This window comes from Dermochelys coriacea, chromosome 14, assembly GCF_009764565.3.
Source record: "Dermochelys coriacea isolate rDerCor1 chromosome 14, rDerCor1.pri.v4, whole genome shotgun sequence".
NCBI classification, from domain to species: domain Eukaryota; kingdom Metazoa; phylum Chordata; order Testudines; family Dermochelyidae; genus Dermochelys; species Dermochelys coriacea.
In genome coordinates, this window is record NC_050081.1 from 19,384,862 (window position 1) to 19,411,786 (window position 26,925).

Below are 26,925 nucleotides of genomic sequence, written 5' to 3' on the forward strand. Positions count from 1 at the left end.
TTTTGTAGCTAGAGGCAGTAATCAGAATCTTCTAGTTTAGACTGCATTTCCAATTCTAATTTCTTCTCTACAGATATTACTTTTAGTAGACAAATGCAAGAGCTTCAGTATAAAAATCTTGATTGGCACTGGGACTCTAAAAGAGATGTCTGAGTTACTATGCCTCTTCTTTTTAAAATATATTGATTCCCTTTCAAACTACAGCACATAAGTAGACAGTGGCAATGGTATTTGACAGACTTGATTACCATCTTGCTGAGAACATCAATATTAAGGTGGAAATCTCACTATAAATGTAAACACACACACAACTTGTTCTTAGCTATGTTTTAATGTCAGTCAGAATTCACAGTATGAAGAAGATGCAAAAAAAGAGTCCTGTAGGCAGTCTTTGAAGTATGAAAAACCTGAATGGGGGACTGCTTAAGATTCCTCCCCCGCAACTATATAACAATAATCTCTGGTGCATTAAAACAAGTGCATTTTAGAAGGTGGTTCTGAAAGATGTGCTATTTTCAACACAATTCAGCCTGTGTGAAACACAGAAATAACCAATAAACACTTTAAAGTGGCAAACTGCAGTGAAGATTCTTTTGTAACTCACTAAAAAAAACTGAAGAATTGAGTTTAAATGACATGATAGCTTTAATAACAAAACTAACCCAAGGAATCTGCTGTTGTTCATCCTGTTCTTGCATAAGTGTACAATTAAGGCCTGATCTAAAGGTCCCTGAAGTCACTAGGAGCCTTTCTACAGACATCAACAGGTTTTCAATCTTGCCTTTAGACATGCTAGCCAACTAACTTCAATATTTTTATTTCTTTAGATCCAGCCACTCTGACAAGTTTTCCTCTTTCACATGGAAAGAGTTGGTCTTTCTTGGTGTGCTGATAGCTGAAAAACTTATTGCAGATTTGCCTTGCAGACATGTCAACTGATATCTCTACCAATGGAACCAATGAGAAGAGCCCCTTTTTATACTGAGCTGCAGTTGAATCCTCCAATATTTAAACATTTCCAATGTCAAAAGTGGATTAAAAAGAAAAAAGGGGACAAAAGCATGTGAAATGCAGGCAGTCACAAAGCAGTTTCTTGTAAGCTGTAACTCACTTCCTTCAGAAGTGACACAAATTCACACTATACTGTCAATAGAAGACTTGCATCAGAACTCAGTACCTAAGGAAACTTCTTGTTTCTCCTACAATAAAATTATCAAAATGCTAATCTGAAAATCCTTTAGTTACCACAATAAAGCAAGGTAATTGACAAGATTAGTCATTTGTTTTGTTACTAGTTCTATATTTATGGCACAACCCACTATTTTCTAAAGTCCTTGAAATACATTATTCCAGTAAACATACCATAAATGAGCATCCCTGGTTAAGGGCAAAGCTTCACACTAGGCCAAAGCAAATTGTTCAGAAACTTCTGAACAACTTGGTTCATTATTTGAGCCAGAAAGTTAAGAGCTGTTCCATGACTGCAGTTGAGTGGTGTGAAACATGACAACAAAATCAGAGCACCCTTCAACCAAATATCAAATGCCTAAAGTGCTTTATTGCCAATTAAACCCAATAAAAATAGAACTGAACAAAACTTTTAGGCAAACTTTTTCAGTGGAAAAATGCAGCTTTAGGGTTGAAAAACATTTTCTGAATTCATTAATTTCACAGAATGGTCTTGGGTGGAATATCCTAAAAAAAAAAAAAAAGTGAAAAAAAAAATCAAAATGTTTTGTTTAGACTTCCAAAATGTTTAGATTTTTTAAACTTGGAAACTATTTTTCATTTTGAAATTTCCTTTAATTATATTTAAAGAATTAACCATTAAAATGCTCAAACAAAACAATTCACACGAACAGCTGAGTGTAACTACCTTCATGTTCACTATGGAGATGCAGCTGAAAAAAACAAAAAACAACCCAGGGCCAAGCACATCAAATGCTCCTTCCTGATCAGAGCCAGACCAATAGGACACATCTTGTTAGCATTTTGGCCATCCCTGTTGCACTACTGAGATTGTTCTCCTAAAGCCCTAGACTATTGACTCACCAAACAGACAATTTAGTTTCCTAATTTTACTTGATACTAAACACTCCTTACCTGCATTAGGTGAGGTGAGACCATGTCTTCCCCCTTCCCTGCCCCCCGTGTTTAGCTTTAAATATCTGTAGTAATTTAAAGAACAGTTCAAGTAAGTTCCAGTAGACAAAACCACATGTGTATTTGCAAATAATGCCCATGACTAAGAGAATCTGTTGCAGGAAGAACAAAGTCTGGACAACATGATGATAATATCCTTCTTATTCTATCTTAGGTGTTGTGACCAGATGGAGATGACAAGATTTAAAGGGCCAAATTCTGGTCTGTTACACCAGCTAACAATGGCATAGGGCCCAGCAGAACTTGGTTCAATATATTCTCTGCATTTCTCAAAGTGAAGTAACCTAAAATCAAGAAGAACTTGTTTTCTCAATTGGATGAATAAAAAAAAAAACAACCCCTTTTAACAGAATGTTGAATTAAATATGGTCCTTAAGGCACTGTTTGCAACACTTATGGAGGAAGATGTGTGAAAATGATGTTACATTATATTAAATACAGGGTAGGGAAATTTTAATTGATTGGGAATTTACACAGGAAATTATCTCCATTTTCTCCCCTCACAGGGCTTCTTCTATCATTCCATTCGACCTCACATTCTCTCCCAGGATGGACTACGTTAAGACTGGATCCCCAATGCCGTGGTCAGGATTGCAAGTGAAGGAGATGGTAATGGCATAACGAGTGCCCCAGCGAACCTTTTCCACTCGATGAAGGTTCTCCGACCCAGAGGTGAAAAAGGAAACTCGGCCTGGAAGAGACAAAAGTAGAATATTGGTGAGAGGGCCTATTCCACACCATTGACTAGTGGCCCTCTGTGTGATGTTGCTATGTCTTGGCCCATTTTCTATTTCTTTAGGCTTAACTGCTCTCTAGGTAACTGAAAACTCAGGACTTTATCACCAGGAAGACAAATGATATTACAACTGTGGACAAAACAGAGACAGCTTACTAAAGCTGATTAAAAAGTTCATCAAACCTTTGTGCTAAAATGATGAAGACACAGGTTTCAGCTGTCCCTTAGAGCTTGATAAAGAGTGGATAGAGGCCAGGGAAAGTATGAATCCACTTCTAATTTGCCCTGATAAAGATATAGTACTTGCGTACTGAACTGCCAGGAATGAGACTTGGGTTTGATTTTTCACACTGGTCTCTAATTCTATGGACCAAAGGAGCAGGGAGTGCTGCAAAGGTAGCAAAAAGTCCTTCAAAGAAGAAAGAAAAATTAATTTCCCCACTCAACTGAAAACCCTCTAGATAACTTAGGAACAGCATGGACTGACTCACGCCAGAGTCCCATCCACTGACATGTCTCATGGGCGGGGTAGCCTCAGGACTATGTACAGGTTGCAGAGGACATCACCCTTTTCTACCCGTAAAAACAGATCCAGAGTTTCATACCTCACTATGAACATGATTTAGTATGGCCCTTACACAAGAGTCCATGGGGAGGAAGGGGGAAACAGCATGAGCAACCCTCTTTGGAAAACTGCTTGGCTTATCAGGGCCAGACAGTATTACAGTGTCTGCATCTTTGGGGCAAACTGGGATTGTTCCACATGGTACCCTAAAGGGGATAGTGTGTGTGTGTGTCATGGCTCCATCCCTCAAACACAGGCCTGCAGAATTGACCTGCTACACATGGTGGGGATAAGTAAGCTGCACTCCACAAAATGGGGTAAGTAACTGCCTCCCTGAGGCAGTTTCTCTCTCATTGCTCCACTAAGTCAGGTGGCTCCATATTTCCCACTATGGGCTGCACCTAATTGCAAGAACCTAGCTCTAATTTGTTGGGTGTTTTTACAAGGACTAAAGTCATATAACTACAAAAGACAGTGAAAAGCAGAAGTTTTTAGCTTGATTCTTTTTCTCACTGCTGATTATCCAGGTTCTCAAATGCTATCACTGGCTTGCAACAGAGGCTCTTAAAAAAGCCAGTAACTTACCAAAATTTCCTCACTATCAAACATCACAAATCCATCTCACAAGGTAATTTCCCAACCTGGAAAAAGCCAGAGTGGATTTTATAAGCAGCTGTGAAAGGGCACAGGCCATTGTTCAGGTATTTGCAATCTCTTTGTGCACCATCAGAATATTCATTTTTCAGATAGATCAGAAAGTTCTATATCACAATGCAGTTCCAATTGCTCTTTCCTTAGAAAGAGAACAATTCCACAAATGAATGGGTTTGGCGGTGCTTCATGACGACCAAATGGCTCTAGTCCTGTAATTAAGTGCTTTACCACCTATGACTTTTCGAGTAGAAGCATTCTAGAGGGTTTCAGCGTGTTTTTTAAAGTGCCATAGACTTAGTATGGCTATTCATGCATTCCCAGAATACCAGACATTCTGGTACTTCCAGGAATGGCATGGGCTCACCCCCACTGCTGTGACCTCACACATAGGATGCGTATGAGATCACGCCGCATAGAGATCACCATTTTGAAGAGTGTGCTGGCCTGCCCACATGACCTCTCACACTGAGGGGCAGAGAGGAACATTTTTCAAAGTGGCATGTCCATTTTTATCTCATTTTATCTGATTGGAGGACAAACCACACAAAAAGAGGACTGTCCAGTTTAAAATCAGACGAATTACCTGCTTACATAGACTGAGTGCTATCAAAATAACCAGATAACATTTAAGGCAAAATGCTCAAAATGAAGCATCAAGAAAAAGGGAACACTAACACTTGCATAATCTTTCACTGCTCCAAATTGTCCATGAACAACGTAAGAATTTATTTATTTAACGAGTTAAGTAACTAAAGACACGTCTACGCTTACCAATAGATCGACACTGCTGCAATCGATGCAGCGATTGAATCCACGCTAAAGACACGCTAAATCACTGGGAGAGCACTCTCCCATCGATTTGTGTACTCCACCTTTCCGAGAGGCATAAGGGAAGTCGACGGGAGATGTAGCCACTGCAGTAAGTGGATCTAACTACGTCGACTTCAGTTATGTTATTCACGTAACTGAAGTTGCATAAGTTAGATGGATTTACCAATGTAGTGCAGACCAGTCCTAACTCAGACTGAAGCGGCATGTTGACAGACTAGTATTTTTCTTTACATGACTGTCCCATCTGAATCCCATGTTTTCCTACTCAGGCAATTTTTCCGTTGATCACAGTAGTCCGAGATTTGTTATAAATTCATCTTAGGGAACTCCCATACTGAGAATCTGACTCTGGCATGCAATATATTTGTCTATGAGATGCCTGCCACCGGAGTCATTTGGCTGCCTTACTGTTTTACTACTGCAGTTTGCACCACACGGAGGTAAACTGCTCCAATTATGCAAGCTGTACTCCAGAACTGGGCACAAACAGCTAATTATGGGGGGGGGGGGAAAGAGAAGAAATACTAACTAAAAAGATCCAAAAGCTTTGTCACTGCTAATGTAGGAAGTGCATTTAGATGCTCTAAGTAGCATTCATTAATCAGAACTCAATAAGACGACAAGTCCTGCAGCCTTGGTTCACAAACTAATCCCTGCTGTTTGCTTTGTTGAGGCTGACAGCAAATCTTGCCCCTGTGGATTCAGTTGCCATTCAAATTTACATAGGGAACATGTTCTAAGAGCTAAACAAAAACATTTCAGCAAATAGTAATTTTGCTGAAAAATGCATTTTTTGGCGCACCAAACCTATTTATGAATTTGGGTCAAATGTGAATAGAGTTAACAAAAAAAATGAAAATAAAAATATTGGAAATGTCAAAAAGAAGAATTTCAACATTGTTTCAACCTGACATTTCTGAAATGTTTCATTTGACCTAAACAACATGTTTTGGTTTTTCGTTTCAGCAAGAAACACCCTCACTTGCCCCCCAAAAAAATCAGTTTAGGCTTGAAACAAGCAGAATTTGTTTCCAGATTTGCTGTTTTGGCCACCGAACCGAAATCATTAATTTGGTTACCTCTGTTCCTAAATGCTGAATAGCATCACAAAATCATATGCTGCATTCTGCCCTGCCTGTGGCTGCATGTCAGTGGTGGGTACGCTATATATAGTATATTAATTAACACGCGCAGTTTCTAATGACCGTTGGTGTCCTGTTCTTCTGAATGAAAGGCATTACACATAACAGCAGTGTATTACTATCCTTTGAGCATCAAAATGAACATGCCGGCATCTTCTCAAGGACTTAATTCAAAGCTTGTTTGCCCTGAGTGTATTTATTTACTTATCTAGTTTTCTCTTTATGCTCCATCCATGTACCTGGTTCTCTAAATAACTAGCTTTGCCATTGTTCATTTAAACTGACTTTCAAGTATTTTTGTTCAAACTCTTATTAAAAAGATAAGGAACAAATCAAGGTAGTGATGTTTCAATTAATTGTTTAAGTCAGTTAACTGAAGTTGATCCTTTGAACTATCCAGGATGTGATTTTAATTTTCTTCTTTTACAAATTTAACTCTTTAATTCCACCTTTTCTGTACAATGACTTTTATCACTACCGTGCATCAAAACACTATTAAACACAGAAGGAAGAAGATACTGAGTGGCTGAAGAATTCACAATTCCTGCACTGGGGGAAGGGAGTCCGTCCTTTTTCCTCACCTGGGAAGCAATTTTGATACAAATAAATTTTAGACACATCTAGAACAAATGGCTTTTACATTAATAATACTTAGTCCTGCCATGAGTGCAGGGGACTGGACTAGATGACCTCTTGAGGTCCCTTCCAGTTCTATGATTCTATGAACATTAATTAGAACAATGTAATTGATATAATTGATATAATTGTAATTAATATGAACAATGTAATTTATCAGGTGTGTTAAGGGGTTTTTAAGGGTGTGGAAGAGGGAGTGGGGATGTTTGAGGGCAGAGAGGCTGCAGATAGTGCAGGAAATGGCAGAAACAGAAAGCTGGCTGTTGAGGGAGAAGGCAACAAAAAGTTGGGAAGGACAGCGCAGAGTAAGGGTGTGAAGGAAGAGCAGGTTGTAGAAAGCGTAGAGTGGAAGCAGCTGAAGGGCAGGGATGGAAGCTGCAGGGCGTGTGTGGAATCCCCAAGAAGCAGAGTAGCAGAAGGTGCAAGCAAGGGAACTGGTTCTTTGTGCTGTTCTGGCAACAAAAGAGCCATAAGGTTGGTTCTCAGCCAGCTGAGAATCCTTGGGTGATGGACAGCTGGCACAGCCTCCCTCCTTCGGCTTTTGGCAGTAGGGGGCATGGCTGGAACATCTATGCTCCATCCATCCCCAGTTGCCTTAATTCTTCTTAGAGGGCCCAGGAAGCTGCTCTAAATTTTGCCAACAGCTAAGCTGGCCCCAGGCCTGGTGAAACACAAAAGTAATCATAGAAATGTAGGGCTGGAAGGGACCATGAGAAATCATCAAGTCCAGTCCGCAGCGCTGTTGCAGGGCCAAGTAGACCAGCCCTGACAGGTTTTTGTCCAACCTGTTCTCAAACACCTCTGATGTTAGAGATTCCACAACCTCCCTTGGAAGCCTGTTCCAGAGCCTTAGAGTTAGAAAGTTTTTTTAAAATATCTAACCTAAATCCACCTTGCTGCAGATTAGGCCCATTACTTTTTGTCCTACCATCAGTGGACATGAAAAATAATTGATCACGGTACTCTGTATAACAGCCCTTAACATATTGGAAGACTTATCAGGTCTTCCCTTAATCTTCTTTTCTCGAGACTAAACATGCCCAGTTTCTTCAGCCTTTCCTCAGAGATCAGGTTATCTAAACCTTTTATCATTTTTGTTGCTCTCCTCTGGACTCTTTCCAATTTGTCTACATCCTTCCTAAATTGTGGTGCCCAGAACTGGACACAGTACTCCAGCTATTGCCTCACCTGGGCCGAGAAGAGCGGGACAATTAGCTCTTGTGTCTTACATATAACACTCCTGTTAATACACCCTAGAATCATATAAGCCTTTTTTGCAGTTGCATCACACTGATGACTCAGATTCAGTCTGTGGTCCACTATAACCCCCGGATCCTTTTCAGCAGTACTGCCACCTAGCCAGTTATCTCCATTTTGTAGTTATGCATTTGATTTTTCCTTCCTAGGTGAAGTACTTGGCACTTGTTTGTATTGAATTTCATCTTGCTGTATTCAGACCAATTCTCCAATTTGTCACGGTCATTCTGAATTTTAAAACTTGCCCTCCAAAGTGCTTGCAACCCCTCACAGCTTGGTGTCATTTGCAAAATTTCATAAGCGTACTTTCGACTCCATTATGCAAGTCATTAAAGAAAATATTGAATAGTACTGGACCCAGCACTGACCCCCGTGGGACCCCTCTAGAGTCACCCTCCCAATTGGACAGCAAACCATTGATAACTACATTCTGAATATGGTCTTTAAATGAGTTGTGCACCCACCTTATACAAATTTCATCTAGACCACATTTCCCTAGTTTGCTTATGAGAATGTCATGTAGAACTGTGTCAAACCGTACCAAAATCAAGGTATATTATGTATACTGATTCCCCCCATCCACTAGGTCAGTAATCTTATCAACAAAGGAAATTAAGTTGGTTTAGCATGATTTGTTCTTGACATATCCATGCTGACTATTCCTTACAACCCTATTATCCTCCAGCTGCTTACAAACTGATTGTTTAAGAACTTGCTCCAGTATCTTTCAGGTACTGAACTTAGGCTGACCAGTCTATAATTTCTCAAGTACTCCTTGTTCCCCTTTTTAAAAGATAGGTACTACATTTGCCCTTTTCCAGTTTTCTGGGACTTCTCCTGTCCTCTAGGAGTTCTCAAAGTTAGTTGCTAACGGCTCTGAGATTGCTTCAGCTAGTTCCTCGACTTCCCTACGATGGATTTCATCAGACCCTGATGACTTGAATACATCTAACTTATCTAAACATTCTTTAACCTGTTCCTTCCCTATTTTGGCTTGCATTTCTTCCCCGGTTGACAATATTAACTGTGTGGAGTATCTGGTCATCATTAACCTTTTTAGTGAAGACTGAAGCAAAATGGGCATTGAGCACCTCAGCTGTCGTGAGGTCATCAGTTACTAGTTCTTTTTCCCTGCTAAGTAAAGGACTTACTTTTCCCTTCATCTTTCTCCTGCTTCTAATGTATGTAAAGAACCTCTTCTTATTGCCTTTTATGTCCCTTATCAGGTGTAACTCACAGTAATGTAAATTGATCTTTGACACCTCCTGCACCCTGAGTTAGAGGAGGCCCAGCTCATCTGGATCAGAGGATCAGGGCTATCTTCTTCATCTACCTTAAGCGATAGCACAAAACACAGAGATTATCCAAGACAGGATAAGGAGCCTGAGAAGGAGCCAGAATTTATCAATGTATGTTGCCAAAGAGCCACAGTAATACGTCAGCAGCCCCCCATCAGCTCCCCTGCCCCGCTCCCAGCGCCTCCCACCCACTGGCAGCCCCACTGATCAGGGTATTCCCCTCCTTCCCCGCACCTCCCGATCAGCTATTTCGTGGCATGCAGGAGGCTCTGAAGGAGAGGAGCGAGGGCACGGCAGGCTCAGGGGAAGGGATAGGAAGGGGTGGAGTGTGGGCAGGGCCTGTGGCAGAGCCAGGGGTTGAGCAGTGAGCACCCCCTGGCAGACTGGAAAGTTGGCGCCTGTAGCTCCAGCCCCAGAGTCAGCGGTGCCTATACAAGGAGCCTTATATTAACTTCTGAAGAGCCGCATGTGGCTCCGGAGCCACAGGTTGGCCACCCCTGATCCAAGCGAACAAGCTGTGGTCAGGTAAGCAACATGAGATGTTAACCAAATACAAACAAAACTGAGGCAAGTTAAGTGCTTTTGTTTAAAAATCCCTGTCAATGGTCTCTATTTGAATTAATTTGATCTTCATCCAGCCAATCCATTGTTTATCACATCAATATGCCTGGCTGCAATCCTTTCATTATGCAACAAGGCAGTATTCAAAATACAATAAGCAAACTATAAGACATCACTAGTATTGAGGCAACTTAGTGACAATAAGCTGCAACTGTCCTTTTCAAAAACATACCCAGCCAAACTGTGGTAAAGTTTCTTATGCAGAAGTTTGCAGGGAAAAACAAATCACAGGTGTTTATCAGTTATAAATATCACATCTCGATACTTGAATCACAGCCACTGTACAGTTTGATACTGAATATAGCCTTATCTGCCATTTAAAGGATTCTTCTGTGGCTCACAGAATTAAACCTAAAGTGAGAAATATACCTGGAAACTTTCTAGCTAACACTACGCTGCAGCAAAGCGCGTAACAGACTCTAATCCGTACCATTCCAGGCGTTCATAAGACAATTTGCAACCTCCCTAAAAGTTGTGTGTGATGAATGTCAGGACAGGAATTATACTATTAATGGTATATTTTCAACCTGATGCAGGGGAATTTATGCATCCAGCTCTCAGTAGCAATAGAGGTTTATTAAGAAAAATGTTCACTTTAAAACTACTAACTGCTTTCTAGTACTTCAAACTCATTCTTCTTCTTCGAGTGATGGTCCCTACTGGATTCCACTGAGGGTTACGCATGCACACCATGCGTCCAAAGTCGGAGAATTTGGAAGTAGCGCCTGTACCCTCACCACAATGCAGTAGTTCTTTATTCTTAACAGGCTAAAAATGCACAAAGGGAGAGCAGTCTCCAGAGAATGCTTAAGTCCACACTTAGCAGATAAACCATTTGAGGAAGCGACTGTATTTTCATTATCCAGAGAATCCTGGGAAAAGACATCAATGAAAATGAAGCGCCCCAGTAATAGAGACTTTGACAAGTCAAACAGTTCATAGTTATTTCAACTATTAGATGGAATAAAGGCATAATGAGACACGTGCATGAAAGCAGAGCACTTATGGTTCTGCTTAGAACAGTGACCAAAGGCAAAAATGATGTATTGTGTGAAAACATCCTGCTTCTTTGGGAACAGCTGGAAGACCCACCCAGAGTTTGAATTTTCTTTGCAGCACCATGTGCTTGAAGTCTGAGAGCTCACCCAGAACTGCTGCAGAAGTTGCCTAACCAGAGGGATTTTCAGGTAGAACTGCAATTTACTTCTGTGTTTGCACATGCAGTACAGGCTTTAGACTTCGTCAATGAAACAAGAACCTTCTCTGAGCCATACTCTAGCTTTAATCCACAATATTTAGGAGCTGTTACAAGTTTCATTATTACAAGAAAACAAAACATGACTTAGAAAACAGCTTCCAAAAAAAGGGAGTGAGGTCAGACTTAGGCTCTTCCTGGTTTGTCATTGTCCTTGATATGAATCAACTTTTGGTCCAAGATGTTAGACCAGCAATTCACAAGCTGTGAACCACAATTCACAAAGAGCCAGCTGGTCCCATGCTCTTGGCTGTTGTTTCCAGATGCTAGATTGTGTTAAAGGCAGTTAAAAATACATATATACTTTGTTAACATTACTTTCTCACATAGCCAACTGCTGTAGTTGTCACATGGATGCTGTGATTGGGAGGGGATATGTTTACAATATAACCTCTCTATTTAGAAATCATGCAGACTGTGAAAACCACTGCGGCGGCTAGACTATATTTTGAGCTTCCACGCAGAAACATAAACTAGTGATGTATTACACATGGAAAAGAATAGGTGAGCTAAAAATAGCCATTCATTCCATATGAAACTTGCATATTATAGATCCTTACATTTTCCTGCCAAGAGTGACTTTTGTCTTACAACTTTACACTGTCCTTCTGAATTTCTGTTATTGTTTCCTTTGTACTTTTCTTTCATTCTCTGAGTTGTAAACTGTCTTTGATGGATGCTTCCCCTCCTTCCATCTTAACAGATTTCTTTTCAAGCACACTTTTCTGCTTCATTAAAGAAGACTTGATTGTTATTTCTCAGCACATAAATGTCAATTTGATTTATGAGCATTTCTTGTTAAAATGGCATCACAGGGTCCTTAATACAATCCATGACCAGGAGGTTTAAAAATAATATAAGATGTATTATCTTAAAATAAAGAAGGAAAATTATGTTATCCCAGTGAGCCTTAAAGAGCGAGGCCCCAAATAAATGGCCAGCTGAGGTTTTGCATCTGCAAAAAGGAGACTGTTTCCCTATGGACTCCCCAGCAAGCTGAACTACCCACCAGGTCAACAGCAAAAATACAAAGGTAGCATGAATCATCCTTTTTCTTATCAGAAGAGCTAACCTGCTGTCTGAAGAATAAATTTCATCCAGAACATTCACAATTCAGTCATTAGTATTTTCCCCGTCACTGCAACACCTGGACAACACAGTACTTGCTTAGTTTCCGGAGTCTTTAATATACAATTCATGCCCATTTCCTCCTCATGGAGCATAAAAAGCGCTGATCAGGAGGGTGTGTGGGGTGTAGTCTTGTGACCCAAAAAGAGCCTTCTGAGTGACCATCCAGCCCACAGGTTGAGAATCGCTGTTCTAAAGGAACATGGGTCCTGGGAACAAGCCTCATCTGCGGACCTGCCTGAGAGACTTACAATGACTGTGATGGCGTTAGCAATAATCAGTCTTTCCATGGGCTTCTCAGAACCACAGAAACGTGCACAGGTCTGGAACTTGGCATGACAAGACCTCAGCTAAGCAGCATATTTTTTCCTCCCAAAAAATGTATTTAAAATAAGGCTAAAACCCCCTCTCTTGGGGTTCAGAAAATAAACCATAATCTCTGCTCCAGGGGGTGGGGGGCGGACAGAGTCAACACCCCAATCTCCTTGATAGTATGGAGAAGCCCTGTGGCTGCTTCTCTCTATTTCTGTCACTGTCCTCAGTGACACCTGCTCTGCGGTTACAAAACTGCTGTAAACAGAAAACAGAAACTGTGTGCGGGGAAAACTGTCACAATAAAAAGCCATCATCTCCACATAAGCCACTTGTCTATGGTGAGAAACTGCCAACGAGATCAATCCCAAATAACTATCAAAGCTGTGCTTTGTCATTAGTGCCTGACAGGCACAGAACTCATTAAATGCTATCAGGCTGAGGGAAGCTTGTGTTGTTAAGAAAAAGAGAAAAATAATTTGGGGTGGAGGGGGGAAGAGAGATAAGATCTTTATCATTTAGAAAAACTTTCCTTCCCCCACTTTCTTTCCTGTTCCTAAGAAGCCGATTCTTGCTCTGACTCGCAGGAATTTCTTGTTTACGAGCCTGAGCATTAGACACAAGATTCAGTACTGTGAATTCCATTTGACCTTAATTCTGATCAAGAAACCACTGGAATTCCAGTCAGTGACACTGAACAGACTACCAAAGTGAACAAGACTCCAGTATGTACAATAGCAGCTGCTATATTAGTACAATCACTCAAACTGCGTTGTGAGTGGAAACAATAGACAAATACCGGTACATGCTGCAAGCTTTTGCAAAACACCACATTTGTTTTCCCAGTTTTTACTGGGCTGGCAACAGTTGTCCTTTGCTGGAGAAGAACCTGAAAGAGAATTAGTTTTAATCTCTTTGGCTATATTCAGAGGAGGTAACCACAGCTAGAAGAAGCCGAAGAATAGGTAAGTATCACATCTGCATATACAAATCATGTTAGAATCATCTTTCATTCCTATCTGGTTCATCCTCAGAATATAAACCATTTTCAGTATTAACATTACTACCTTGACCTCAATTTTGAGAGGCAGTGTAATCTAGTGGACCGAGAAAGGAGAACATTCAAATGCTAGTCCCAGCTATGCCACTGATCTGCTGCATAACCTTGAACAAAGCACTTAATCTCTGTATGTTGAGATTCCCCATCTGTAAAATGAGGATAATACTTATTGACTCTTCCTACCAGGGCATCTGAGAGGATTAATTCATAAATATTGGTACAGTACTTTGAAGATGTAAATCAGCAATATACATGTTTAGTATTATAACATCCTTCTCTTCCTCTTATTGGGACTGGAAAAATAAATAAAGCAAAGTTATAATATAAATAGTAGAAAATACTAGAACAAGGGAGCATAACAAATATTATTGAAACAACAGAAAGCTCCATCATGAAACTAACTACATGGACTGAGTAATGTCTCTAATATTAGCATGTGTAAGGGCAGCATGAGTCCTTTAACTCAGTAGCTAAAGGTCATTACACCCCATACTGCAGGCAATCACAAGCGTCGATAGTTTGCCTGTAAAAATCTATCTGAGCTAGCATTGTCCTCTGGGTCTCCAACTGCATTTTGTAAAGACTCTCCATTTTAACTGTTAGCTCCTGGGGGCAGTGACAACACAAAGATGGACTGCAGACTCTGAGTTAAGCTGTCACAGCCTTTTCTGAACCACACAGGAAAGTAAAGAGAATAAATGCCCCCTCCACCCCCACCCCCACGCTACCCTATTTGGCTCTGTTCAGATTGTGACTAGCTGTGGGAAATAACGGGGGCTACTCACTCAACACTCCACCCTGCAAAGACATGGGTGGGAAAGGGGGTAGAGAGGGACAGGGAAGTGGTAGAAGCTCTGTTCTGTCCCCTCTACTAACTGGCTAGAGTAGCTGAGTGGGCACATAGGGGAGACTAAGCTGCTCCACAGGAGGATGAAGTAACTTACTTCTCTTCCAAAGCAAGGCGAAGAAGGAACTGTTTCTTAAGGGTTCCAGACCAAATCAGGCATTTTCCCCCTTTGCACTGACAGGTTTGACTGTCTCATATTTACCAGCCTAAAACTGTTACTTAGGAAAGGAAGACAAATTGTGTCTCAGCTGCTGAGTAATACTAAGAGAGAAGCCTGAGAAATGGAACAAAATTATTTGGTTATTATCCTTGTCATCTGTTTAAGATTAATTGAAAATTCATTCTAATATAAAATGTCAAGAAACATTGTATCCCGAGGGAAACAACTGGATCAAAATATTTGCTGTAACACAAGGAGACTTTTATTAAATAAGTAAATATAACATGAAATTGAGATTGTTTTATGACAGTACCATGGAACTGCAGTATCCACAAGGGCCTTGACTGCAACGAATGGTGGAAGCCATACTTCTCAGGTCCATACTTTCAGGCTGTCTGCAAACTCAGGCACTATTGCTGTACCGGATTATGCTCTCTATATTTTTTCAAGCTTGCTTTCGCAGCCATAAGAACTGGAAACTTTTTTTTTTTAAAGGAGTACTTGTGGCACCTTAGGATGCATCCGATGAAGTGAGCTGTAGCTCACGAAAGCTTATGCTCAAATAAATTTGTTAGTCTCTAAGGTCCCACAAGTACTCCTTTTCTTTTTGCGAATACAGACTAATACGGCTGCTACTCTGAAACCTGTTATTTTTTTTAATGACTGCTGAGATTCTCTGGCAATAGATGAATTCCAGGGCTGCAAAACCATAGAACATGTGTGGTTCTATGTACGAGCAATATGGCACAGAGCCCAAGCTCTGTAGATGCAGTACTGGACCCTATAGATGTGCCAATCAGATTCCTTGCAACTGCTTTTCTGGAATTCCTTTGACACTTTGACTTGAAAGCAAGAGCTCCTGAGATGTCTTCTCATAGCAATGTAGCATTCTACAACCAGCTGCAGAGTAGTGGTGTGTACTCCCTCTGGACTTCCCAGCTCTCATTTCTTATTTTATACTGATAATCTGAATTCAGCTCAGGCATGGGCCAAGTTTAACAACTGTCTCTGGATGCTAGAACAGATTTGTAGGTGTTCTGCTAATTTGCAGGCTAAGATGCAGGAGGAGAGGGAGCAAGGGCACTAGCAGAGAGCTGTGGATAACCTCTATCCTTACTTACAGCAAAAACTAAGTCAGTGGAGTTACACAGTGATCAGGCCAAAGCACAGTTTGGTCCCTAGGGTCAAATGCTAGTTTATACAACGAATGAAAAGGAGTTTGATGGTGCACAGTAAATATTTGTCTTTGGATCAAATTATGCGGTGGCTTTTGTGACAATTTGGTACCATTGGCAGCTTGCCTAAGAAAGGCTCAGACTAACAGGCATGCTACAGGGCAAAACTAAGGTTCATTGGTTAAGTTAGCATGGAAGGGAAACTTGGGCAGCACTTTGCATCTAGCAACATCCCGAGCCACTGACTCTTCATTTTTATTAATATGAAAGCCACACAATTAAAACACACACTCGCCATATTATAGAAATAGGAAACATGAATTCCTTTTGCAGAATCATAAGGCTCTGCCTTTTGGAGCATAATATAATGGCAAACATGAAAAAAGAAATAGAACACAAACCAATAAACATCTGGCATCACTAGGTTAACTCTCATGGTACACTAAATCCTGATTAGCCTGACATAACACAAACAAAGCAACAAGTTGCTTCACCAGTGTAAGGAAATGCTATGCTCACCTATGCAAGTCTGATTTCTCACAGAAAGACTAATGCAAGCATAGGATCTGAATTCATCACAGTCACTTTGAGCTTGAGGTGTTTTGGAAAATGTTGCCTAATCTTGGTCTTGTGAACAGAGGTGCACACACTAGAGGGACTGACTACAGCTTAGTAATTGAAAAAACAGAACACAGAAAAGCAGGCAATTCCTCCTGACCAGATGCCCAGTGTTAATGCCTCCGCATCAGAGCAATTGTGCCAGGGACATCTCTTGCTCTTTTCCCCTCAGAGATGGTTGGAAAAATCTGTCACACGCTGGAGAAATTAATGCCCAGAGAAGACTAAAATTACCATAGATACTGAATAATTATTAGTTAAAATTATTGTTCTGAATTCATTTTCTAGACCCAGAAATTACTAGATCTTTATTTGTAAAATCGGTGATTAACCTGCTGAACTCTTTCACACGTGGCCAGTAATTCTCTAAATTATTCTTCTTACTTTCATGCATACATTTTTACTTTAAATGCACAAGCACCTGGATTTAAAACTTCTTTAAATTATAGTTTTTAAGTACAGAAGTAATTAAGCTGTCCATTTAACACTAAGCCTACACATGCTTTTTTAGATTCAACAGACTCCCACCCTGCCTGTCTTTTTCCACCATCGCAGTTGGCTTCTCAAAATATCAGCAGTTCGTACTTCACATATTAATCCCCAAAGGAAGGCGGACAGTCTAACGGATCATTTAGAAGTGAAAACTGCCCTCTCTGCATCTCATCAAGACCTCTTCACTCTACTACCTCTCCTCTGATCCCTTCTTCTCATCTGCATCCCGGCAACCCAGGGCTGTCTCCCCCTGCTGTCTCTCTCCCAATCTACCTCCTTGCCATATTTCTTACCATACCCCTGCTGCTGTGTATCCCCAACCCCTTATGCTGGCCACTTCCTCTCTCCCTCTTTTTGGAGATGCCTTAGGGGGGTGCCCTGAGTTTCTGTGGAAAGATGCACTTATAGCTGGCTCCTGCAGCAATCTTTCATGTGTCTATCATTTGCGCCCCAAACCAGGATGCAGAATTTTTAAAGAAAGGGGTGTTTGGGATCATGGTGAGCTGTGTGGTACAGTCAATATGTGTTGGAAGTGTGACTTGCCTATGTAATATTTTTAAACTCCATTAATTATTTCATCTTTATGGAAGAGATTTCTGGCTTCAATGCAGTGTTGAGTTCAAATGGATGAATTTCAAACTCTTTTTATTATTGGACAACAAACAGTAATATATCAAAAATAAAGTTTTATTGAATTGGACATGCCGTTGGAGGCATGCAAAAAGTGATATGAAACTGTTGCATGCACATGAACAACAGAACAAACTAATTCTATTCTCGGCAAACTTAGTCCACTTTGCAAGAGGACACCAGCGTTTGCAATAAGAGCTGAGTTAATGCATTATGATGCCTTGCTTCTCAAATGCTAGCATACACATGATGCAGATTAACTCAACTTGAACTAGTTTAGAATCCCTGTGTAGACAAACCCTAAGTCTTATGTGAATAAACAGATGAAATGACTAACATTGAAGGTCTTTAGTGGGAGCTCTTATTTTAATGAAATATCAGCTAGCACTCTACACCTGATCACAGCAGTGTAAACTCTCCTGATGCTGAAAAGAAATAAGTGATTACTGAGAATAATGCTCTGAAACAAGAACTTGATGAAAAAGAATGAAGTTCATGATTAAACCTTAATTACTGACAGCAGAGGTGATGTCAGGAAGAGTGCAAGCGTGTCAAAGGTCAGAAAGCACTTTAAATACCTGAAAGAATCTGCTCTGTTACTTTACTAAAACTAGGGATGTATGTGTATATGATGACATCCTTCCTCTTCCTCAGGACAGAATTTCATCTAGGTCTCATCCCTCCAATCCAGCTGGTTTTATTTAAGGGAATCTGTGATACCTTAATTACCCTCAGCTGCTTTCCTCATTTCTGTTGTATTTTCTTCTTCAGACAATGATGAAACGGTAGTCTCCAGGCAGTCACCATAGAAGTCATCATGGAAGTTTAACCTGACATCCATCATCAGCAGGCACAACTGTACCTCCATTAATTAATTAACATGTGTATCTCTAAGACACTAATTCATATGCCTGATTGTAATGGATTGTAAAAATATTAACCATTTAATCTCTAAGAGAAATGTTTATTCTTCCACTCTCCCTTCAGCAGGTCCACTGGTAGGATCACTGTTAATGGCCTAAATAATGACTTTGCAACAAGACCATGGTTCAAAGAAGCAGCATGCCAGTTTGCAGTTCTCAGATGGAGCTTCCAGGTATCAATCACATTATGGGTCTAATTAAAATAACTCATTTAATGACAACACAAACCCAGCATTAAGGATCATTAGAGTAAGAAAACACACAAGAGAGAGAAAGGAAAAAGAAAATCCTCAGAGCTCTACAATGGAAAAAAAACCCAGCAGCTGTACAAATTTACTTCAATGTATTTCTTTCATGATGCTACATGTTACTTCTTCATACCTTTTTCTACAATTTTTATGCAATCATCTCACCAGTCATCTTTGTAGTGACTTGCTGTTTTGTGAGCAATGCCACCTCAGCTATAACCATCCAGGTTTATGCATTGCAGTGCTCGTCAGTAGGGAATTACTATAGCAGCTAATGTCCCCATGCACTTACTATGATACTGGACTTTGACAACTGCCAGGTATCTCATGATTCTTAGCTTTCACTGTTGGTGATCTAACACCAGATTGAGATGACCTAGGCCTACTGCAAGAAACTGACTAAAATTAATCCCCTAGCATTCCAAACTACAAGGTATCTTCCAACTTCATATGTACAATGTAAAGAAACATCAAAGCAACTGCAAATTTGAGGTTAAATGTCAAATTAAAAAATGGATTTCTACGGCATCATTAACTTCACCATGCTGTGTGTATGTAATATAATACACTGGATTACTAAATTTATGCTTTAAGTATCTTTATCATAGCTGCCTTAATGTTGCTGTGGGAACTTTAAATCTGAAAATTCTTGACTTGTGTGTGTTTAAATTCTCCATTGTAGTGTTCCATTCCTGTAGTCTTTAGTAGTGAATTTCCTTGATTTGTTTTTTTTAATAAGTTAACAAAAAATACACCCAATAATGCACAGCTAAGATAGCACTTTGAAAAACTATAACACACTCCTGTGAATGTGTCACTCGACAGTCAAATGATGTCTAACCACTGCAATAGAGACAGCCGTGTTTATTTTAAGATGTGTACTTACATATTCAAAATCACAGAGAGATCCAGGGCCCCAATTCAGAAAACCACTTCAGCGCTTGCCTAAACTGATGCATGTGCTTAAGTGCTTTCCTGAACAGGGAAAGACTGACGAATCAGGGTCTTGAGGCACAGTTATTTCAATATGAATAATGAATGTTGTGCCCTTAAGCAATACAAGATTTCTAAATAACTCAAACATTCTCAGACTTATAAAACCCTACTTTTTCCAAAGAGGGCTCTATATTGCACAGGTAAAATTTGACAGTCCAAAATAAAGCTAGTTTCTGAGTTATCCAATCACAAAAAATGCATCTGAACACATTTTTAAAGCATGAAATATTTATTCTACCATCTAAACTCAAAAAGTTTTCTTCCTCACATTCCCCCACCCATTTAAAAAACAAAATCAACTGTGAGTTGAGAATAAGCACAGCGGCACGTTTCAAGTTAAAGGAAATGTTGTTTCTATGCAGATAAAAACAGAAGTTTAGAATGGGGTGTCTATTTCAGTCGTCACTATAGCATGACATGATCACAGGACTTTAATAGCGATCATGTCTCAAAATGTCAGTCCTTGTCCGGTATGCAGTACTGCCAACACCAAGATTCAAAAATCATGAGATTTTTCAAAAATATTCATTTGGGGATCTTTTTAATTTGCCTTCTGGCTTTTGAGCATTTAGGGTTCATGTTTTCAAACTTTTCTTCATAGCCATGAAGGCTTGATGCTAACTTTAAAAAATAAAAGAACCTCTAATACACTCATGTCATCACATGACTCTAGGAGCTGCGAGTTCAAGAAAAAACATCAAATATTGCAAGAAATCATAATCACTGTGTCCCAGTGTTCAATAGGCACATTGTGGTCTTCCTGAATTGTCTGTTTAATCACCATACCAGCCTCCACTGAAGTTATTTCTGCATTTCCCTTATTTCCCTGCACAGAACCATGGAATGGAAATCGTTCCAACTTTGTCATGATAAAGAAGATCTCTCCCACCCCAAACCTATTCCTCAAAAGAGTTACAGGTTTTTCTTTTGCCTTGACTCCACAGTGGCAACATAAAGAGAGAATTGAAGTCTTGCTGATTGAATTAATGGCTCCGGCATTTTCTATATGTATAATACTATACGCCCCCTCAAAAAAAACAACAATCTGTGGCAGGATGCTATCCCTTTAAGAGCAGGGCATGCTGAGAACCCTCTGCAGAATACAAAATAAATAAGTTATAAGGAGGAAGAAGTCTGGATCAGGCTATTGTGGAGAAAAGACATTCAGGAAATGCAGTAAGAACTTAGTAAAAGAACCCTGTTTAGAAGTATGAAATGCATCTGATTTTTTAAAATTATTTTTCTCTCATTGCTAGTTAACTGGGATTTAGCCTTCTATCCCTTCAGTCTTTGCAATTTATCATTTTTAAAACAAACACACAAACAAAAATCATTGCAGGCTTTTTAGATTTGGCCAACGTTGCTTGGACTGAATCTTAGTTGCTCTTGCTATTGCCCTTGGTTAATTAGTTTTCAGACTTTAAAGTTCTCTTGGTTTTAATACCCAGACCCCTTGAATTAACAGAAGCAAAGTCATGAGGAAAGAGAGAGAGAGAGAGAGAGGGGCGAGAGTTCTGGCTACTCCGAGAAATAACAAGATAACAAAATAACATTTTGGCAATAATTAGCACTGCCTGTCTGTGCTATTTATTTTCATTTGGTTCTGGATCTTCAAGGTTCCTGCCTCTGATACACTGATTTTTTCCCCTTAATGTTTGAAGAAAATAAAGCTTTTATTTTAAAGTTAAGGAATACTTGTGGCACCTTTGAGACTAACAAATTTATTTGAGCACAAGCTTTCATAAGCTACAGCTCACTTCATTAGATGCATCTCTCTAAGGTGCCACAAGTACTCCTTAACTTTTTGCGAATACAGACTAACATGGCTGCTACCTGTCATTTTAAAGTATAAAATATACTGATTAGGAAGAAGGAACTTGAATTCACCACATCTATTCCAGTTACTTTTATATTAATCAAAGTTTGGTGATCTCCCAGAAGTAGCTCAGACTAATACAGGGGCCCTGCTATATTCCACCATTCTATGACCAGAGCATTTGACAGAGAAGCAAATCTTAAAGAGAACTGTGCAGCATATGTAAATTCCAAATGTGAATTGAGAATAAATCAAAGCAAGTGCAAATTGTCCCAAACTTTTTTTAGTGGGCAGTTGACTCTGAAAACTAATGACACTTCCAATGCTAACACTTAACTATTTCACTAATGACCATTTTAGCAAATACATCCAGCTAATGTGATTATCCACAGGGGCAGGTAGGACGGAAGGATATAGCAGAGCAGGAGATCAAGCCTCCACAAGAAATCTATAGCTTCTCCTTTGACATGTCTACACTGCAGTTGTATGCTGTCAGCACACTGAAAACTTAGTGGCAATATAAAATACATTGAATTTAATATCAACCCCACCACCATGAGGAATTCTATATGGTCTCAATTATTCATTTTTTAATTTCTCTAAATCTACTGTGGTATTTCCAGTCTCCTCCAACAGAGCACCACAGAAGCCAGGTGGGCTTGTCACAGTGTTCATGGAGCCTCAACTACAGAGGAATACCGCTTTGGAGAATCTGTTTTTAATTGCTGCCACATTTATGTCCTCCTCTTGAGTAAAACTATCCTTGTCCCAGTCTATGATAGTTAGGATAACAACAGAGGTACAGTCTTAACACTGGGAAAAGGATGATCAAAGTCTTCTTGTTTCATATTTTTCAACATAGGAATTTCTTTCAAGAACTATGCAGCTTCTACTGATGACATTCTTGTTGGAATTCTGCATCTCGCTCCAACCTTGGCTACCTTATTTTAAGAAAAAGATTAGATACAAAACCCACTAACTTTTGCTGGCATCCAAAATAACTGAAGTATTTAATAGTTGTAGCTGTAATTGGTACTAAACAACAGGCAAAAAAGAATGCATCTGGGATATGCTGATTTTATAGTGTTCTGATCATTACTGCTTGAGAGGGGTTCTGCTTTTTCTTTCCCATGAAAGAGTAATCTACTGAGAAATGCAAAGATGTATTGGAACTGATTTTTTTCAAATTTGGTGAAAAACATTTCTTTTTAAAGCGCATTATGATCAATATAATCCAGACAGAACCCTTAGTTTCCAGTCACAATTGCAGTCACCCTGTTGGTGCTAGTCAGTATCTTCTTTTTAATGTAACTAGCCACTGATGAGAATTTTGACTTATAAACAAATCCCAGACAGCAAAAGCTGGCAGCTTCCAGCAAAAGTAGGAAAGGAAGCCAGATAGACTGAATCCACATAGGTCAGTCAGTGCACAACAAGTGGGGGTGCTTTAGAATTCACACCCGTGTAGTGCACATTGCTAGCTGGAGTGGACAGGTCCTATGTAACGAAAACTCTTTAATGAAAGCAGAACCGGCTGAACTGCTGTGAAATGGGAACTGCATTCAGATAGACTAAAGTTGACTGGGCTGGTGTTGGAGGGGGAGAAGATGGAGCAAAGAGACAGAATATTTGAGAAAAACTCCAAGGTGTTGATTTTAGAGATGAGAAGGATGAAAAGCATATCATTTAGGGGCAACAGACATTACCTTTCAACTGTTCTAATGCTCTTCATTTCAGCCCCAAATGCAATGCCATTCTATCTGGGAGTTCTCTCACTGGTAAGGTACTTACAGCAGGGTCTCAGACTAACCCGAAAGACGCGAGTGCATGCACATGTTATTTTGATTGCATCCAAGCTAGCTAGGAAAAATGGGTTCCTTCCATACAGCAGAGTGTGCTGGCAATTTGCCAAAAGTCTGTACTATGGGAATTGGTGAAACAATATAATGACTTGTTTTGCATCCATAATACAGTCAGCTCAGGGGCCTCTACATTAAGAGGGGATTTTAACTCCTTTAATTAGGTGATCAACTGTATAAAATATGAGCATGGAGCATAACTGTAATATTTAATAACATGAGAAATGTTCATTAAGAGTTAAACTAGTCCGCATTGTAGTGATGCCAATATCTTTAAGATGGTCCATATTGCACTCTCTCTCCCATCCAAACTATTTAATTTTTGAGAAAAGGAAACTTTTATATATTTGCGTATACTTATATACGAGTGACATTTTTGGAGATGATAGAAAGTGGTTTAAAAATTAGTCTCCAACTGTAGTTTGCCTTGTCACCGCCAAACTAGTGCATTCACTCACCCAGGAATTATATTACACTTTCAGTCCTAGGAAAAACATTTAAGAGGCAATAGTGAAGTGTGCCCTTGCAGCATTTCTGCCAAACAGAAATCCTTCAATGGTTTATTGTTAATTTACTATCTCCCTTCAAATGAATAGCTTTTTGTTCTATTTCATCAATTTTGTACTGTAATCTTTGACACTCAGACAAATTATTGTCTGAGAAGAAACTTAAGCACTTATTTCAGCACATGGTGTCTGTTTTCCAGCACTGCATACTAAAACTGCAACAATAAGATAAATGTTTTCTACACTCAGAATGATATTCAAGCTATGACACAGCTAAATTAGCTGGCAAGGAGTCAGGGACCACTGGAAAAGAGTTTCTAAGAAAAATGAGAATTAAGCAAAACTTATTGACAGAAATTTCTTATAACAGTTGTTTAGGAAGAAAAACAGCAGGGTCAGAGAACACGTGTGAAGAGCAGAGATGCCCTCTGAAAGTGAAAACTAGAACACAGCTTGCTTCCGTGATAGAAGAGTCCTCTAGAGTTATTTCTTCTTGGTTAATCAAAAGGACCCTCTCATGCAAGTTACATTTTACCAGCATTATTAATTACAGTAGTGCCTGCGAGCCAACTCCATTGTGCTAGGCACTGTACAAACACCGATAATAGCTGGTCCCTGTCCCTAAGAGTTTACAATCTAAATATACAAGACAGACACGGGGGGTGGGGGGAGCATACAGGGGTGAACAATGTGATGTGGCAGCAAACATGTTACTTGCACAATTTGGGGGGAGGCAATTAGAAGGGGATAAGCTACATGGAAAGACAGGGGAAGGGAGTGGGGACAATGAAAGAAGAAAGGGGTGAGGGAGACAGGGCAGAGACAAGGGATAAGGACAGACATGGCTTGAGTGAAGCTAAAGTGAAGAGACTTCTATGGGAAGGGGAGGGTTGAAGCAAACAGCCAATCAACAAAGGGCAGAGAAAGTCTAGTCAAAATGGTAGAAAGTTCTCTGAACGTTCAGAGGACCAAAGGCTTTGGCTGCTTCTGATCCTACAGTCTCTGGATGACTCCTCTCTGAAAATTTACCTAAGGCCACAGAGTGGGGAGGGGTGGGAGAAGAGAGAGAGAGAAAGGAACTACCTGGGTCTTAGAGCTGACGGAGTTTGGGAGGGAAGTCTTCCCTGAACAGCTCTGGGTCCTCAGAGGAATCTTAACCCTCCACAACAAGCCAGCGTCTTGATACAACTTGCCTTTTACACTACGACAGGTTTCAGAGTAGCAGCCGTGTTAGTCTGTATCCGCAAAAAGTGGCACCTTAGAGACTAACAAATTTATTTGAGCATAAGCTTTTGTGGGCTACAGCTCACTTCATAGGAAGCACAGAATGGAACATATAGTAAGAAGATACATACATACATATAGAGAACATGAAAAGGTGGAGTAAGAGGCTAATTGATTAAGATGAGCTATTATCAGCAGGAGAAAAAAAACTATTTTCATGTTCTTTGTATGTATGTATGTATATATCTTCTTACTATATGCTCCATTCTATGCATCAGATGAAGTGGGCTGTAGCCCATGAAAGCTTATGCTCAAATAAAATTGTTAGTCTCTAAGGTGCCACAAGTACTCCTGTTCTTTTTGCCTTTTACATTGTGCTTCACCTCAAATTTCCCAACCCCTTCTCCTTTTGACTCAGGATTCTCCAAATCACTTATTGGTAATGATAATTTATGTAGCACCATAAATGTTAATACTGCTGTACTTAACACAGAAAAGACAGACCCTATGACAAATAACTTTACAATCCAACACAATCTAGCTAATCTACTTAATGCCCAACCACCAACTTCCAATGACAACTGGCTGTAGTGATAGTGCTGACTATATTTGGGATGTCTCTGGAAATTACATTATTATTTTCAACAGTCCCTCTTTCAGTTTCACTGCCTTTCTCTTGGATTTCTTTCTCAGGAGAGAAGCAAAGTAAGCATCAGACTCACCTGAATCCAAAAAGGCCATGCACTTAAGAATATCCTGAGCTCATAGCATACAATCTCAGAGCTTTTCTTTTCTGTACCTACTAACCAGATGTCTGGAGTCACCCCACTGAATGCCCACTTATCTGCAAATTAGGCATCATGCCCTAAATTCTCAAGTAGTTAGTGATGATTTTGGGTGCCTGTATTTTCAGATGCCCCATTTGAGGCACTTTGAAGGACCTGATTTTCAGATGGTGGGCGCCCAGCACTCTGAACATCAAGCTCCTTTAAAGCGCCTCAAGTTGGGCGCCCTACAACTGAAGTGTCCACAATCACCAGTTACTTTTGAAAATTATTCATTTGCCAAAATGCTTAATTTGCCAACAACTGGGAGTTCATTGGAGTGACACCAAAGAGGCCCATATCTCCCCACAAAACAAAAATTAAGTGGAACTCAAGTCACGGTAATGACCTAATTGCTGTTATCACCTAGAAGCCCCATGCATGTACCAGGGCCTCGCTGTGATGAATGCAGGCTCTGTATGAATGCAGCACAAAAAGACAGTCCTCACCTCAAAGAACTTACAGTTTATGTGATATATTTATTTCTTTTAAGTGCCAGTTTTAAAAACATTTGAAGAACACTTTCCAGGTGTCAAAGAAATCCTTTGAGTTTTTGCAAATCTGAATAGAACAACATTAGAATTATAGGGAAAAAACCTCCTCCACTCTCATAAGAGACCTGCATATTCTTTATATAGCTCACAGACTATTTTTGCACTGCTTTATTCGGTTTGTACTAATGTGTTCATTCAGCGCCTGGGCCACATACATTAAATATAAAAACCATTATGAGAAATGTGCAAAAAACTGGTCCTCCTAATAGAAAAGAAAAGGAGTACTTGTGGCACCTTAGAGACTAACACATTTATTTGAGCATAAGCTGCTGTAGCTCATGAAAGCTTATGCTCAAATAAATGTGTTAGTCTCTAAGGTGCCACAAGTACTCCTTTTCTTTTTTGCGAATACAGACTAACACGGCTGCTACTCTGAAACCTAAAAAAAAAAAAAA

General features: G+C 39.9%; 1 protein-coding gene across 7 annotated transcripts in view; it reads right to left on the reverse strand.

The window, feature by feature from the left end:
- Positions 1 to 312: 312 nt before the first annotated feature.
- OGFOD3 (2-oxoglutarate and iron dependent oxygenase domain containing 3) overlaps positions 313 to 26,925 on the reverse strand; it is a 90,915-nt gene continuing 64,302 nt past the window's right edge. For 6 of the 7 annotated variants that reach the window (XM_043497421.1, XM_038371499.2, XM_043497422.1 and 3 more), the window contains one exon: positions 313 to 2,854. In XM_043497421.1, the coding sequence (XP_043353356.1) occupies positions 2,718 to 2,854 (137 nt within the window). In that variant the 3' untranslated portion in view covers positions 313 to 2,717. Of the gene's footprint in view, positions 2,855 to 4,049; positions 4,106 to 26,925 lie in introns of all 7 variants that reach the window. The other variant, XM_043497418.1, reaches the window with a different exon arrangement.